Source organism: Lethenteron reissneri, chromosome 24, assembly GCF_015708825.2.
Source record: "Lethenteron reissneri isolate LAM-NWPU_2019-01 chromosome 24, ASM1570882v1, whole genome shotgun sequence".
NCBI classification, from domain to species: Eukaryota; Metazoa; Chordata; class Hyperoartia; order Petromyzontiformes; family Petromyzontidae; genus Lethenteron; species Lethenteron reissneri.
Window position 1 is genome coordinate 19,519,694 of NC_083802.1, and position 13,639 is coordinate 19,533,332.

Below are 13,639 nucleotides of genomic sequence, written 5' to 3' on the forward strand. Positions count from 1 at the left end.
ACTCAATCATCCGCGCCGGTCCGCAAGCCCGACGTCTGTTGGCCGCCTCGCAAGCGCCATCGGTTTGAGAGTTTCACGGCTCTGTGGCGATGTGATCCGTGTAAGCGCCTCTAGACTAGCCCGGTCGGCAACGTATGGTGGGAAAGAAGTTACAAATACATACATGCGTATAACTTGAATCGGCCACCACGAGTCCTACCGCTAGCAACCGAAGTAGGCAAGCAGACCCAAGCGCCACTCCTCAACCTTTCCAAACGAGCCAACCAGATGGGTGGCACTCGCCCGTCGCTAACCCCAACTCCACCTCGCTTCTCTACCCAGATGCAGTATTCACTTTTGTGTTCGCGTTTCACTTTTGTGCTTGCCGCCGCCCCTCCGCCTCTTTTGTTTGCGTCTTCAAGTCGCCGCCAAACGGCGCAGGAAATTGTCTCATTCGTTTTTGCCGTTGCGCCGAGCGAGCCCTCGGTTTTTTTCCGGCACGTGGGGGGAGGGGGGGTTGCGGGGGGGGGAGCTCGTCGGTACAATTCACAGGATGTGTGCTAAAGTCGTCAGGGAGCGAGCGAGAGAGCGAGCGAGAGATTTCTGAAGCGGCCGCTCGCCGCGGTTTTGTGTGCACACGCCGAGCGCGAGATGAAGTCATCGTCGTCCCGAGCGCCGTGAAGAGAAAGCAATCATCCTCGCGCCGCAACCATCACGCGTCCCGGGAGATTCTCGCTGAATCTTTAATCCCGTCGGGGTGACTTGGCAACGGTTGGGTAGCGGGGACGGGGGGGAGAGTCGCTTCCCGCTCTCGCGCGGAGTCATGGAACGCGCGGTCATGCGCCTCGTTTGAAAAAACGCGTTATTTTATGTGCGTGGCATTGGTTGTCCGAGTAAGAGACCGGTTTGTGCTGTGCGGATGTGGCATATCCCCTGTTGATTCATAGAGTGCATACGGACGGCATTTAACAATTTGTGACAAAGTTCAAATGGGAAACTTCCTCCGGGGGCGTGAACGTTGGAGGCGTTTAGGGCAGTGGCTGCTGTCTGCTGCTGCTGTCTGCTGCTGCTGTCTGCTGCTGCTGTCTGCTGCTGTCTGCTGCTGCTGTCTGCTGCTGTCTGCTGCTGCTGCATCGCCGCGTTAATGCTCACGGCAGTGAATGTGTAGCGGTTAGCGCTACGCTGCGCTATGAACTTGGCGATCCGAATTCGATTCCCGCTCACGGCCAACACCAGTGACGATTATCTGAACCGGTCCTGGGCCTCTCCTAAGTCGACTCAGCCTAAAATGAGTACCTGCGCGGTGTGTAAACATCGCTACTGGGGAGACAAAGGCGGTCGGGCGTGGCGCTGGCCACCCACCCCCTCGTGTACCGTTCCGACCTTCATAGGTGTTCGCTAACAGCACTTGCCCCTACAGTCTGTTAAGGCTATATGGGGGATCTTTGTCTTTATCTTTGTTGTGCGCGCGTGTGTGTGCGTGTGTGCGGACACAGGAGCAGCAAGGGGTTCATGCACATGAAGCTGTCGCGAACCAAAGAGAGCAAGTACATCCTGGGCCAGAACAGCCTGCCCTTTGACACCGTGCCAGAGGTCATCCACCACTACACGAACCGCAAGCTGCCCATCAAGGGTGCCGAGCACCTGTCCCTGCTCTACCCGGTCGCCGTGCGCACGCTCTGAGCCCCGGCGGCGCCGCTCCACATCGACGATCACGGCGCACGGGGACCTCCACCACCCACCCAGGGGAGGGTCAGGGGGAGCGAGCGAGAGACGAACAACCCAGGGGCTGGGTTTTGGGGCGAGTGGAGAGCGAGCGAGTGGTGGTCTCGAGCCCGGTGCACGCACAAAGATGTGTATACGGGGCGATGCCCTCGCAGGGTCGCTCCTTCCCACCGGAGAATTCCCCTCGCGTCGTCGCTCGATTACGGAGCCATGTGGCCGAACTTCCCAATGTCACTTCCCGTGAAGTCACTTCCTGGTGGAATGAGCGAACCACGGGGGCCCTGGCCCCGCTCACCGTTGACTCCGCACGCAATACAAAATAATAACATGGGGTTTGGTGTTTCACTTCATTAGGTCACATTCCAGCACAGGGCGTCGATCTCATAGCAGCATGTGTGGAATGTCCACCGCCTGTTATCTAAGGGTCAGCAGCTGTCCTGCGACACGTGAGATTTCCAAATGGATTCTTCGTCTCATTGCACCGTGCCAATAATGTCCTGGGAATTAAACTGGGGTGGGGGGGGGGGGACTAACGAAAAGAACGTCGGTGAGCACACGGCCGGGAGCGCGGCGTCAATCCCAGACTCGACGTCGCAGCGCCGTCGTCGCTAGCCGCCACAACTTGGCGGCGGCGTCTTTTTTCGCGCTCTCGTCGGCCGAACCCGGCGGACTTCGCCGATGCCGAGGAGCGCCCCGGCGTCTCCCCGTGACGGCGCAGGAGGCGCTCCGAGCGCGGCGCCTCACGCCGAGGCTCGGGTTGCCGCCTCTGCGGGGGTTCAAAAGAAAAAGCGGGGACATATCACGGGAAGAAGAATATCTCGCACCGCCGGAGGAGGGTTGAGCACCACGTGTACGTGCGTTGTGTGTTGAATGAGTGGCGTATCCGTATTATTGTTACACAACTGACACACCAGCCGGGAATGTTCACGTTGGTGAAGACTCGCAGGCTTTCCCAGGATAGCGCAGGACCGTGCGTCGGTGCGCGCGGCGTTAACGAAACCCGACTCGACCGTTTTTTTGTTCCTTTTCAAAGCTCTCCCGAAATTAACGACAGTTCGGTATTTTTGTAAACTCGTGAACAAACAAAAAAAGTGCGGTCGTTTTTGAGACGTTCTGCGTGCGTCTCTGCGTGACGGCCAGCACGTTGGGTCGAGCGAGTGCCTCCACTTGAACGTGTCGGGGAGAAGGGAAGGTCCGCGCTGCTTCATCCGTCACGCGGCACAGGGAGCGGAACGAACGCGGCCGCCTGCGGGGCGGCCCGAGCGTATCGGGCACTGCAACTGGGGGGGGGGGGTGGTGGGGGAGACTCCGAGCCGTGTCTGGGATGGGCCTGAGCGATCCGATGAGTAGCTGTAGCCTTAACCCCGACCGGACCGCGGCGTTTTGACAGCGCCTCGCTTTCATTCGCTACTCCGCAAAAGGAAAAAAAACGACGACGCCGCGGTGCGCGTTCACGCCGACGACATTTCTTGCCAAACTGTTCCCAGATGTGGTGACGAGCTCGTTGCTGCCGTGGGGTGGCGTGGGGGGAGGGGGGAGAGTGGAAGTGACCTGCCAGGCCACCGACCGGGCTCGCTAGCCGCAACCCCCCCCCACCGGCCCCCCTCCTCACCCCGGCGATGACGGAGCGCTTCCACGTTGCCTTTAAGCGCTCACTTCACCTCTCCCACGCACACCGCGCTCGCCGCGAGCGCCTCTCTGGAGTGGCGCCTTCGCATCAGGAGCCGCACTCGCCAAACAGATCCGAGCCCCTGTGGCTCTGCGTCCCAGCTCACCCAGACCCACACCAGTGCCCGGCATCCTTATAGGTTCTGGTCAAGACTGGCAACAGAATACTTTCAATTAGCTTTCACACATATATATTAGAACGCAGCTGTGTGCCGCGTACCGCTGCGATGTGTGCACGCGCTCGAGCGCGAGTGCGTGGGTGGGCGTTACGATACAAGGCCGCGGGCGTTATAACGCGTTCTCGCCTAAGCGAATAGAGGCTCCCTAATTGGACTGGCTTGCCAGCTTGTGTTTTTTTTTTTATAATTGTCTTTGATTTGTGTTGTTGTTGTTGTTGTTGCTTTATTGGGCTGTGCCAATCGTGTATGCTGGTCATTCATACGCAGCACCTCGTGTCGCGGCGGGAGGTTGCTTTATTTATACGGAACGCGAGGGGTGGGCGGAGGGGTCGGGTCGAGGGAGGCACCATCTCTCCCGTCCGCGTTGCTCGAAACTCCCACGTTAATGGAAAGCCAATTTTACTACAACTCAAGGGACCCAGTTGGCGCCACCGATGCATTTCGAGACGGAAAATAATTCGGCATCATCGTGATGATCATCATCGATCATCGTCAGACACCATTAACAAAATAAGGATCAATATATCCATGATGGTAACGATGACGATGCTGGATGTTTCTTGTTGTAATTTTGCTGCGCCCTACGTGTCCGTCGTGTGTGGTGGCAGTGAACGGCTGGGCCCTCTGCCCGGTTGGGCCACACGTTCTCATCTTGGCGAACTTTCACCTTTTTCTTCACCAGATTTTATTTCGGCGAGTACTCGGCAACAGCTGCATCGCCGACAAAGCAGCAAATCGCCAAGGCGATGCCACGTGCGTGTGTCAACATCTCAACCCAGGCCCTTAAGTGACCATTTTATTTAATTTTCGTCTTCCCGTGCCACTTTAAATGACAAACTAAAGTGGAATCCACTTAAAAGTGTTTTATGCAGCCACCCAGAGAGCCCTCGGCTCCACGGGGGTCCTCTCCATCAACACGTGGCATCAGTGGCAGCAGAGACAAATGCCGTCTCTCAGAAATAAATAAATATATTTCAGGGGGGGGGGGCGTAACAGACCTGTGTTGGCATCTGCTAGATTCTCGCTCCATCGTATTTGCAGTTCAGAGCCAGCCTCGGCGGAGAGGGTAATGTGTTGACCTTCTGAGCGTGCAGTGCCGCTGTGAGATGTGAAATAAAATGGAATGTTAAATAATTCAGTATTGACTCGTGGCTCCCAGGTTGGGCAGGCCACCAACTCTGCCCCGGGTTTTCTAGTCTCGGGTTATAACGCGTTCTGCTGGATTAGTTGAGTCATTGCAATGTACTGACAGTGCCAGAGACCCATAGACTTGCATAGAGACCCATAGACTCACGCGGAGACCCATAGAGCTGGAATGCGCTGGTAGTGCCTTCACCGCCAACGGATGCATACAGCCCATACAGCTACTGAGAGCCCAGTACTGGTCCATTGATTATCATTGCGATCATCGTCATCATCTCACGGCGCTATCTTCAAGTTACTGTTTGCCAGCTCGTCCAATTGCACGAATGAGCTGAGACGGGGCCTTTCTCTCCTCAACCTGGAGGTCGGGGCTGCCACTGCTCGCATCGATGTCCTCTCCCTGACCTCGCCCACTTCCGCTGGCTCTCGTACGGGGGCCCGCATCGATGTCGCTAGCTACTTTTGCTGGACAAAAAAAAGTAAATGAAATAACCAATTATGTAAGAGTTTTTAAAGAAAGGGCATAATTTAATGTTATATTTACGAGGAAGATTGTGACGTGTTTTATCACCACTGCATAGGTCCTTGCGGTTTGTGCCGTGCAGCTCTCAGATGCATTTTCGGGTCGTTGCGCGGTGTTGTTCGGCACGATGTCCGGCGTTTCGCTCCACGTGTTGGGAGCTTTTTCAGTTCCTGATGTCCGGCATTTCGCCGCTTGTGCCGTGGAGCGAAACGTCGGACCTCGCGCCGGATAGCGCGCGGTGCATCCCGCCAACGCGCCGGAGAGCAAACCGCCTTTGATTGTTTCAAAAGGTAACCCTGCGAGCATGGAGGCGAGTGGGGAGACGCGTGGGACGTGCTGCGACCCACGTGGTGCGCGCCAGGGGTCCCACCCTTCCTGCTTGTGCCAGGGTCCGCGCCTCCGTTCGTTTAAAACAAAAACAAAAAAACGCGTTGGGTCGGGTCGCGTTCCCAAGCCTCTTCCTGCCTCGCAGTGGGACAATGGAGTGGCTATGCCGAGCGGCAGCCCGGCCCGTCTGGCCAGGGGCAGGATGTGTTCCATCTCCACCGTGCTTCGTCATCTCCACCGTGTTCCATCTCCACCGTTGAACAAAAGCCTCCCGGCACTCCCCCACTCGGGTGCGGGGGAGATGTCCATCGAAGCCAACAATGGGGTGGTGTTGAGGCGGCGGCTGTGTTGGGTGAGTGGGGCGAGTGGGCTGAGAGGTTTGGCAGCATTCGTTGACGTGCCAAAGAGAACATGACTCACTCGTTTTATTTTAGTCTGCCCGACCCCCACGGCCGCCCGCTCACGTGAACTATAGCTACGTCTGGGACCCGTCGCGGGAATGTGGAATTGCCCACCCACCACCGGCCGAGGATTCCCAATCGACACGAATTCCACGGCACGATGGGGGTGCAGGGCTCTGAATCAGTCCAGCGTCTGCGGCTCGCCGGTAACGACCGGCGCTGTAGCGCTGATGGTGTCGTTAATGAAACGTGCGGGCCCGTGCTCCTGTGGCACAGGGAAGCCGCTTGGGGTGCGCTCCTTTCCTCGGGATCCCTGCGACTGAAGCGCCCCCTGCAGCCGGCAAGCGGTGCGGGGCGACTCCGCACCTAACGACGTTTCGTGTAACATGAAATAATTACCATTTGTTTGTCGACGGGCACACATCATGGATAGTGGGTGGGTGGATGTTCGCCGCACATAACGGGCTGTTGTCGGCTGTGGGAATGATGTGATGGGCCGCAACTGGCAGTGGAGCAACATCTATCGCTGTTGTAGTTTGTCGTGGGGAGGTCCTCATCCAGCAGTGGATTGACAAAAAGGGCTGCACGTGTACATTGTGAGTCTCGAGACGCTTACAGGAGAGTCCTGCGATGGGCTGATCGGCCACTTTCCTCTCCAAGGAGATATTCGCTTCGTTGTGGGAGGAGACCGCAGAAGCTGGAGAGACTCCACGAGTCGTACGAAGATTAAAAATACGCGGTTCGCCCGGAAGGGAGGCACGCACCCACTTGCTGCACCGCTGCCATCTCCTGACCACCACCTCGCGGCCCAGCGGCTGTGTGGGAAGTTTTCACAAATCTCTGGGTAACCCACCAACCCCCTGCCGCCAAAGCGTCGGATCAAGAGCGCTCGGCGCTGCTCACGGACACTGCGCTCCGAGTCATCGGTGAAGACTCCGTCACGCGCAGCGCCACGCGCGCGCACGCCTGAGAGCTGCCGGGAGAGCTGCTTGCGTCACAACATCAAAGGGGACGCGAAGTTTGAGAGAAGAAGGCGGCTCTTGTCTTGTAGCCACGCGCTTTTGTGTCCCGGGCTGTACCGCACGCGTCTGAGGCCGCCGCGCCGAGTGAGAGGGGATATGATGTGAAGTTCAACACAACTTGGGGTCAGACTCGCCATTGTTTATAACGTCACCGAGACGTCGCTGCCACACAATTGTGATGGACAGTCGCTCCAATGCGGTGATGTAAAACAAAACTTTACAAATTCGTGAATGACACCGCGGCCTTCAAAGGATAATTATAAAATCGGCGACGTTTCGGGCAATGGCCCTTCGTCATGGCACACGAGTGATGTCACTGGAGCGCTGCAGCGTTGCGCTTGACCGTGACCTCCCAGTGTGTGCCCGTGGGTTTTTTGTTCACAACGAATTTTCAACCTCGTATGGGACACCCAGGGACACGCAGGCGCGATGTGCAGCTACAAGAGCTGTGTGCCGAGCTCACGTCTCACGCTCACGTCGCCGTGACGAGGTCAGACGAGGAGAGCGCTACTACCATGGCCGTGTGGCTTCAAGAGCCAGCACTTAAATCAGTGCCACCCAAAGGTTAACTTCGTGACGCCGGTTTCTTTAAATTGCCAATAAAGGTGAAATGTGGATGTAGTGGTGGCGCAGTGGATTGCTGACTGCGTAATGAACCAGGTTTTCCGAGCTCCATACGCGGCCACGGCTGATCGCAGTAATATCGGTGACGAGAGATATTTGAACCAGTTCTGTGCAGCCCCCTTGTCCCCCTCCACCAACCCACACTGACCATCATGGTGAAGTATGGTCAAACGACCTCCGTACCACATGGCTAGGGAACGCCTTCGGTCAGCAGTGTATTGACAAAGAGTTATTAAAAAAGGGCTGATTGTGAAACTACCCACTTTGCAAAGGTTGAACGCATAATTCACTTTCATTGGCGGTGTAAAGAGACTGGGTACTACGAAGGTTTAGCGGTCACAGGTGGGTGGGTGGTACTGAGACGCGTGAGACGACCCCCCCTGTGGGCGATGTGAAGTGTGCGGGTCCCGTCGCGTGGCACTGAACTCTGCTTGAATAACGACACAACATTGTGATATCAAATAATAATAATATAAAATAACAAAACGCATTATGTCATATGTGTTGCTTTTCAATCGTTACACGATGTAATTGAATGATAAATTGCGTACTGTAAACGGAGCAGTAACCGAATAAATATTATACATTGATGTTCTGTGGGTCACGGCCTGGTGACGTTACGACACGCAGAGTGAGTGTGTGTGCGCGCGTGTGTGGCCGTGTTTACTGTTGGCTGCTTTGGCTGGGTCACGGAGCCCGCATTCCCGGCCACCGCATGTCTAAGCAGTTGCCGTTTGGGCGGATAGAGGGGGCTACACGGGCGCGGCACGAACTGCGGAAGAGATGGAGCTGATGCGGTACGAGATGATGTGGAGCTGAGCGGACGTGCCGATGACCGGTACTAGCGGTGTCAAGATCGGCCTCTGTGGAGAATGAGGTTCGTGAAGGACGCTACTGGGCAGTTGGACGCAGTCGCCCTCCAGCAACAACGGCGGGTGGAGGAGCGACGCTCACAACAACGAGCGGAGCGCCGGGCGGATAAAACGCAGCGATGTGGCACAGTGGGGGACACAGGTAGTGCATCTGCCAGTCATCTCGGTCAATAAACCCATGGCACCTGGGTCTGTCTCGTGACCTGCCAGCGATCCTTCCACAACTTCACGTGGCCTCAAAAGGCACTTAGCCTGGCACAAGCACTGTGGTGACGCCACCACCATTTAGTGACGAATGGCAGGACGTGTGTCTGATGTGGCCGGACGTGTACCCCGCCGGTCTTCGTAGGTGCTCGCTAACAGCACTTGCCCCAACAGTATGTTGAGGCTATACGGGGGATCTTTGTGTGTGTGTCACGTGTCCTGCTGGATGCGTTGACACAGAATGACAGCCACTGCCGTGTGCCTGCAGCGCCGCCGGGTGGACATTTCACTCATCCACAGCCACGCTCGCTCCACGCATTCACAGGCGCTGCACCTCGTCTCATGGCATCCGATGCCTATTTGAGCATGGGACCGCGTGCGTAGCGTTATCCGTCCGCCGCCGGGTGAAAGCCTCCCCACAACGTCGTCCTGCGATGCCACAGTCCATCTCACTCCTGCACTTGGGCTGGGACCTCATGTTTTCAGCTGCCATCCTGTCACCAGCCTCGTCCATCGGCAGTCGTCCCTCCTGGCCACGACTGACCCTGACTACACTGCAGCGGCATTCGATACCGCCCAAAATCGACAATGCTCTCGCGCGTTGCGGTCCGGGGCGGTTCGCTGAAGGTGAATTCTGCTGCAGGGGTTCATCCCCGTGAGCAAATTCCTTCATTTAATTGAGTCGTGTCGCTCAGTCGGGACCCGTTATTGTTCAGTCAAGCGAGAACTCGCTCAGATTAAAACTCTCCGCTGCAAAGGGGACGGGGGGGGGGGGGTCCAAGACTCTGACACGGGATTCGCGACATTGGCACCACACTGCGAGAAATGTGAGAGCGACGTTTGAAGAGCAAAGCGTTAAAATCAAATTAAACGAATAAACACGGGTTAATTTTTTACACGTATAAATTGACTTTAGAAAAATCAAAAGATTAATTTTACCAATTACAAAATTTATGGTATGAAACTGGGCGATGCTGAGTTGACAGGAAGGCCGGGGTTGGGTGATTACCTCCAGAGCACGTCACTGATGGGGCACGAGCCAGTGGCTCGGAACACGAATCATCGTGCGCGTGATCGTCTGGTAAATGATACTCTCATTAGCATGGAAACAATACCGCCCATTGTGCAGTTGGACAATTTAAGTTCTCGCTCCGCTATAATTACGTCAGCACAACTGGTTGCGTGGTTAATTACAGCATGCTTTGGAAAGGTGTGTGTGTGTGTGTTTTGATTTGTCTCCACATTCCTGTTAACGAAGCCCCCATCAATGAGGAAGGCGTGAACTGCAAGATGCCACTAATTGATGACGCAGGTGCGCTCAGTGTGGCGAGGTAATGAGACATACCCACGTGACCCGCACGCACTCCGCACCCACGTGACTCAGAATGTATCCCGCGTGTGGCTGCGCTCTCAAGCAAACGAACACGAGGCGGTGCCGCGAGACGTCGAGGTGGAGAACATCAACGTGAACAGCAGGCCCGCCATTGGGGGGCAGGGTGGCAGGGGGTGGCAGTACAGATGTTTGTTACGTGGGGTGGGGGAGCGGTGGGGGAGCGGTGGTGTAGCGGGTAGCGCTACGCTGCGCTACGAACCCGGCGTCCCGAGTTCGATTCCCGCTCACGGCCAACAGCAGTGACGATTATCTGAACCGGTCCGGGGCCCTAGGTCGACTCGGCCTCAAATGAGTACCTGGTGCGGTGTGTAAACATCGCCACTGGGGAGACAAAGGCGGTCGAGTGTGGTGCTGGCCACTCACCCCCTCGTCTACCGTTCCGGCCTTCATAGGTGCTCGCTTAGAGCACTTGCCCCTACAGTCTGTTCAGGCTACACGGGGGATCTTTGTCTTCGGGATGGACTAAACAGTGATACGCACCGCATCGGAGCGTGAACTTGGGTTGCATGGGGGTCAAAGCGACATTTGGTGATGCAGGGCCTCACCCGTGGACCCTACCCCAGGACCCCCCCACGCCAACCCCTTGCGCCGGTCCCGACGAGGCGAGGCGTGGGCGAGACGAGGAGGCGTCCCGACCGCGCGGTGCGAGTGGCGCTGCGCTCGCCCCAAGCCGGGCAGAGGAGCGCCCCTTGCCCCGTCTCGGAACGCTCCTCTACACAACTCGCGCTCTCAAGATTGTTCTCAGATGTGTCCTCCCCTCGTCGAACGACGTCCTGTATTTATTTGTGTGATGTACGGCGCTCTCTTTTGCAGAAAGGAGCTTTTCAATAAAAATGGAATTGATTAAAATAATGACACGCGTACGAGTCGCTACGACGAGAGAGAGGTGGGAAAACAATCTCGACGAAGTCACAAAGCGTCGACGCGTCTCGCCCCCCGTTCCCTCCGCAGCGCTCTCCCCTGACGCGCAGCGCGAAGCGAAGCTACGGAGCCGTCGCCGCCTTCGCGACGTGCGAGTCGCCTCTCGAGCAGAGAGACGAGCGGTGGCGCTGTCGACCACCACCACGACCAGTGCCGGATTATCCCAGTAGCAAGAGTCGCTGCTACACACGTAGTAGCTGCTACACACGTAGTAGCTGCTACACACGTAGTAGCTGCTACACACGTAGTAGCTGCTACACACGTAGTTGCTGCTACACACGTAGCAGCTACTACTACCACACGTGTAGTAGCTCCGGGGCCCCGCACTGTCAAGGGCCCCACGCTAAATGCTTTCAAGCTATCAATTCAGATTCAGTGATTCTGCACTTCCTCTATTACTATAGTACATACCGCCTTCAATTTTTTATGAACGGTTGAGTGTTTAAAGTTAGCGATTTGTAGTATTATCTGGCTGTATAGCGAATGAAAAAATACAATTACTTTACTATGCAAGTTAAACATTTGTGTTTTAATATTCATGTTTTTTGTAAAATGTAGGGCCGCTTTATAACATCATGCTACAGGCCCGGCACTGGCTTAATCCGGCACTGAACACGACCACCCTGTATCAAGTCCGGACACACTCGTCTCGATGAGAGACGCGGCGTGACGGTTGCACACACAACAGCGGCTTGTTGGCTTCTTGGAGAAATTAAAAAGCCATCAAAGAAGAGGCACGCGTCGGCAGCTCTCTCGGCTTGTAGCGACCCGCCCAGGCTGCCCCCCCCCCCCCCGGGGGCTGTCCCACGTGAAGCTTCTTCGATGGTGAGAAAGGCGACCTAGCGAGGCACCGGCGGAGTTTGACTTTCCAAGTTGAGGGGGGGGGGCAGGGGTTCGTTCTCTCCCTCACTTTAGGAATCGCGGGCGCATGTGATAACTTTTTGTTATCGAAATTGTAAACGGCTGAAAATAACTTAAGAAAGGTGTCCTATTTGGGCGGGGCTTTGCTCGCCCCCCACCACAACTCCCCCCCCCCCCCCCCCCCCCCCATGGAGCTAGGTTCAGGTAAGGTTTTATTGTGGCGCAGGTAAAACATGAAGCATTCCAGTCTCATTCTCGATAGGGACCTAGTTACAGCAGCAACAACTAACACGGCCACGTTCCCAATGGCGAGGTCGTGCAGCAACGGCATGGACTCGCCAGCACAGCACTTACAAGATCTAAACTACTTACAAGGCTTCCCGGAGAACGAACCGCATACCACACAACAGACGGAAGCGATCAATTGCACGCAGACGTGAAAGAACATCCGAGATTCCCAAGTGCTGTGAAGGATGCTACGCGTTTTGATCGCAAACAATTTCGCTACGTTCTAGCAGGGATCAAGGGGCGGCCACACGGAGGGAATTTAAACCAGCTTGGGTCCTCGCATTGCGGGCGACTTGGAGCAGCTGCGCTCCAGTGACGTCACTGCGGTGTCGCCCCCGTACTTTCTAACACGTCTCCGCAGTGGATTGATAGCAATGATTCCGAACACCGGTGTGGATGCGAAGATCTCGCTTTTTCCACTGCGCGCCTGTGCCACGCGTGCGATGGAAATAATTCTTCCTTGCAAAGCCAGCACGGGCACATACATCAGTCTAAATACAGCCATGCACATGCATAGACATGCGGGGATGTATCCGTACACACTTGTAATTGGAAAGGGGAATTGGTGAAAAGTGCCAGAGGCATGTGGTGGTGCATGAATTCCACCCGCGCGTGTTCTATTGCAAGTGGATTGCACGCGATGTTCACGATGTTTAAAGTCTCCACGAGGAGGCGACACGGGCCCATCTAAACCTACATCGTCGTTCATACTTCGTCATTGACACACCGACACGCGCTGCATCTCTCACACACACACGGTGACACTAACACATGTGCTGCATCACAACAACAGCCGCCATTCGCCACGAGGTGGTGGTGGCGTCACCACGGCACTGCCAGGCTCGGTGCACTTTTAGGCCATCTCGTGAAGTGTCGAAGGCTCGTTTCTGGCAAGGAGGTCACGGGACAGACCCAGGTGTTATGGGTTGAGTGACTGCGATGCTGCGTCTCACACACACATACACTAGCACACACACACATCACAAGTGACAGCAGGGACACACATACGCTCGGGCACCATCTGCAGCACACAATCGTGCAGCAGCAGCAGTACACAGTTACGTACTGGTGAGACATCACAACTTCCTTTGGCAATCACCGTGAAGGAGCGGATGGGGGGCAGGTCGCCTGGAGGCCCGGGACGGAATGCCACGTGGGGCCCCCTAATTTCACAATCCACGGGCTCGCGATGGGTTCGAAACAACAGACAAGGGGTCATGAATTGCTCAAGGCAATCTCCGCTTGGGGCGTCTCATACAACCGGTTCCATGTGTCCCTCCTTACAACTAGACCGTGACTATCAATGGGCTCTCGTCTGGTTAAATAAGACGTATATTCTGGCTGTCCCTCCCTCTGTCATCTCGTGTACAACTCCTAAATTCTGCCTTTCCGTTTGCCAAGAAGAAGAAGAAGATAAATCTAATTTTGTTCTCGGACCGTGGCTCGACTCTTAATGACCCCTAATTGATCCATCTCGAAGGCGCCATAAAGCAGCCTCACCTGCCTGCA

The 13,639-nt window shown here is 55.9% G+C and overlaps 1 protein-coding gene across 1 annotated transcript in view; it reads left to right on the top strand.

Annotated features, from left to right (window-relative positions):
* Window positions 1-8,182, top strand: part of LOC133346760 (SH2 domain-containing adapter protein B-like) — an 87,062-nt gene extending 78,880 nt beyond the window's left edge. The window contains 1 exon segment of the mRNA XM_061558612.1: window positions 1,476-8,182. Within this exon segment, the coding sequence (XP_061414596.1) occupies window positions 1,476-1,662 (187 nt within the window). The 3' untranslated portion in view covers window positions 1,663-8,182.
* Window positions 8,183-13,639: the final 5,457 nt, after the last annotated feature.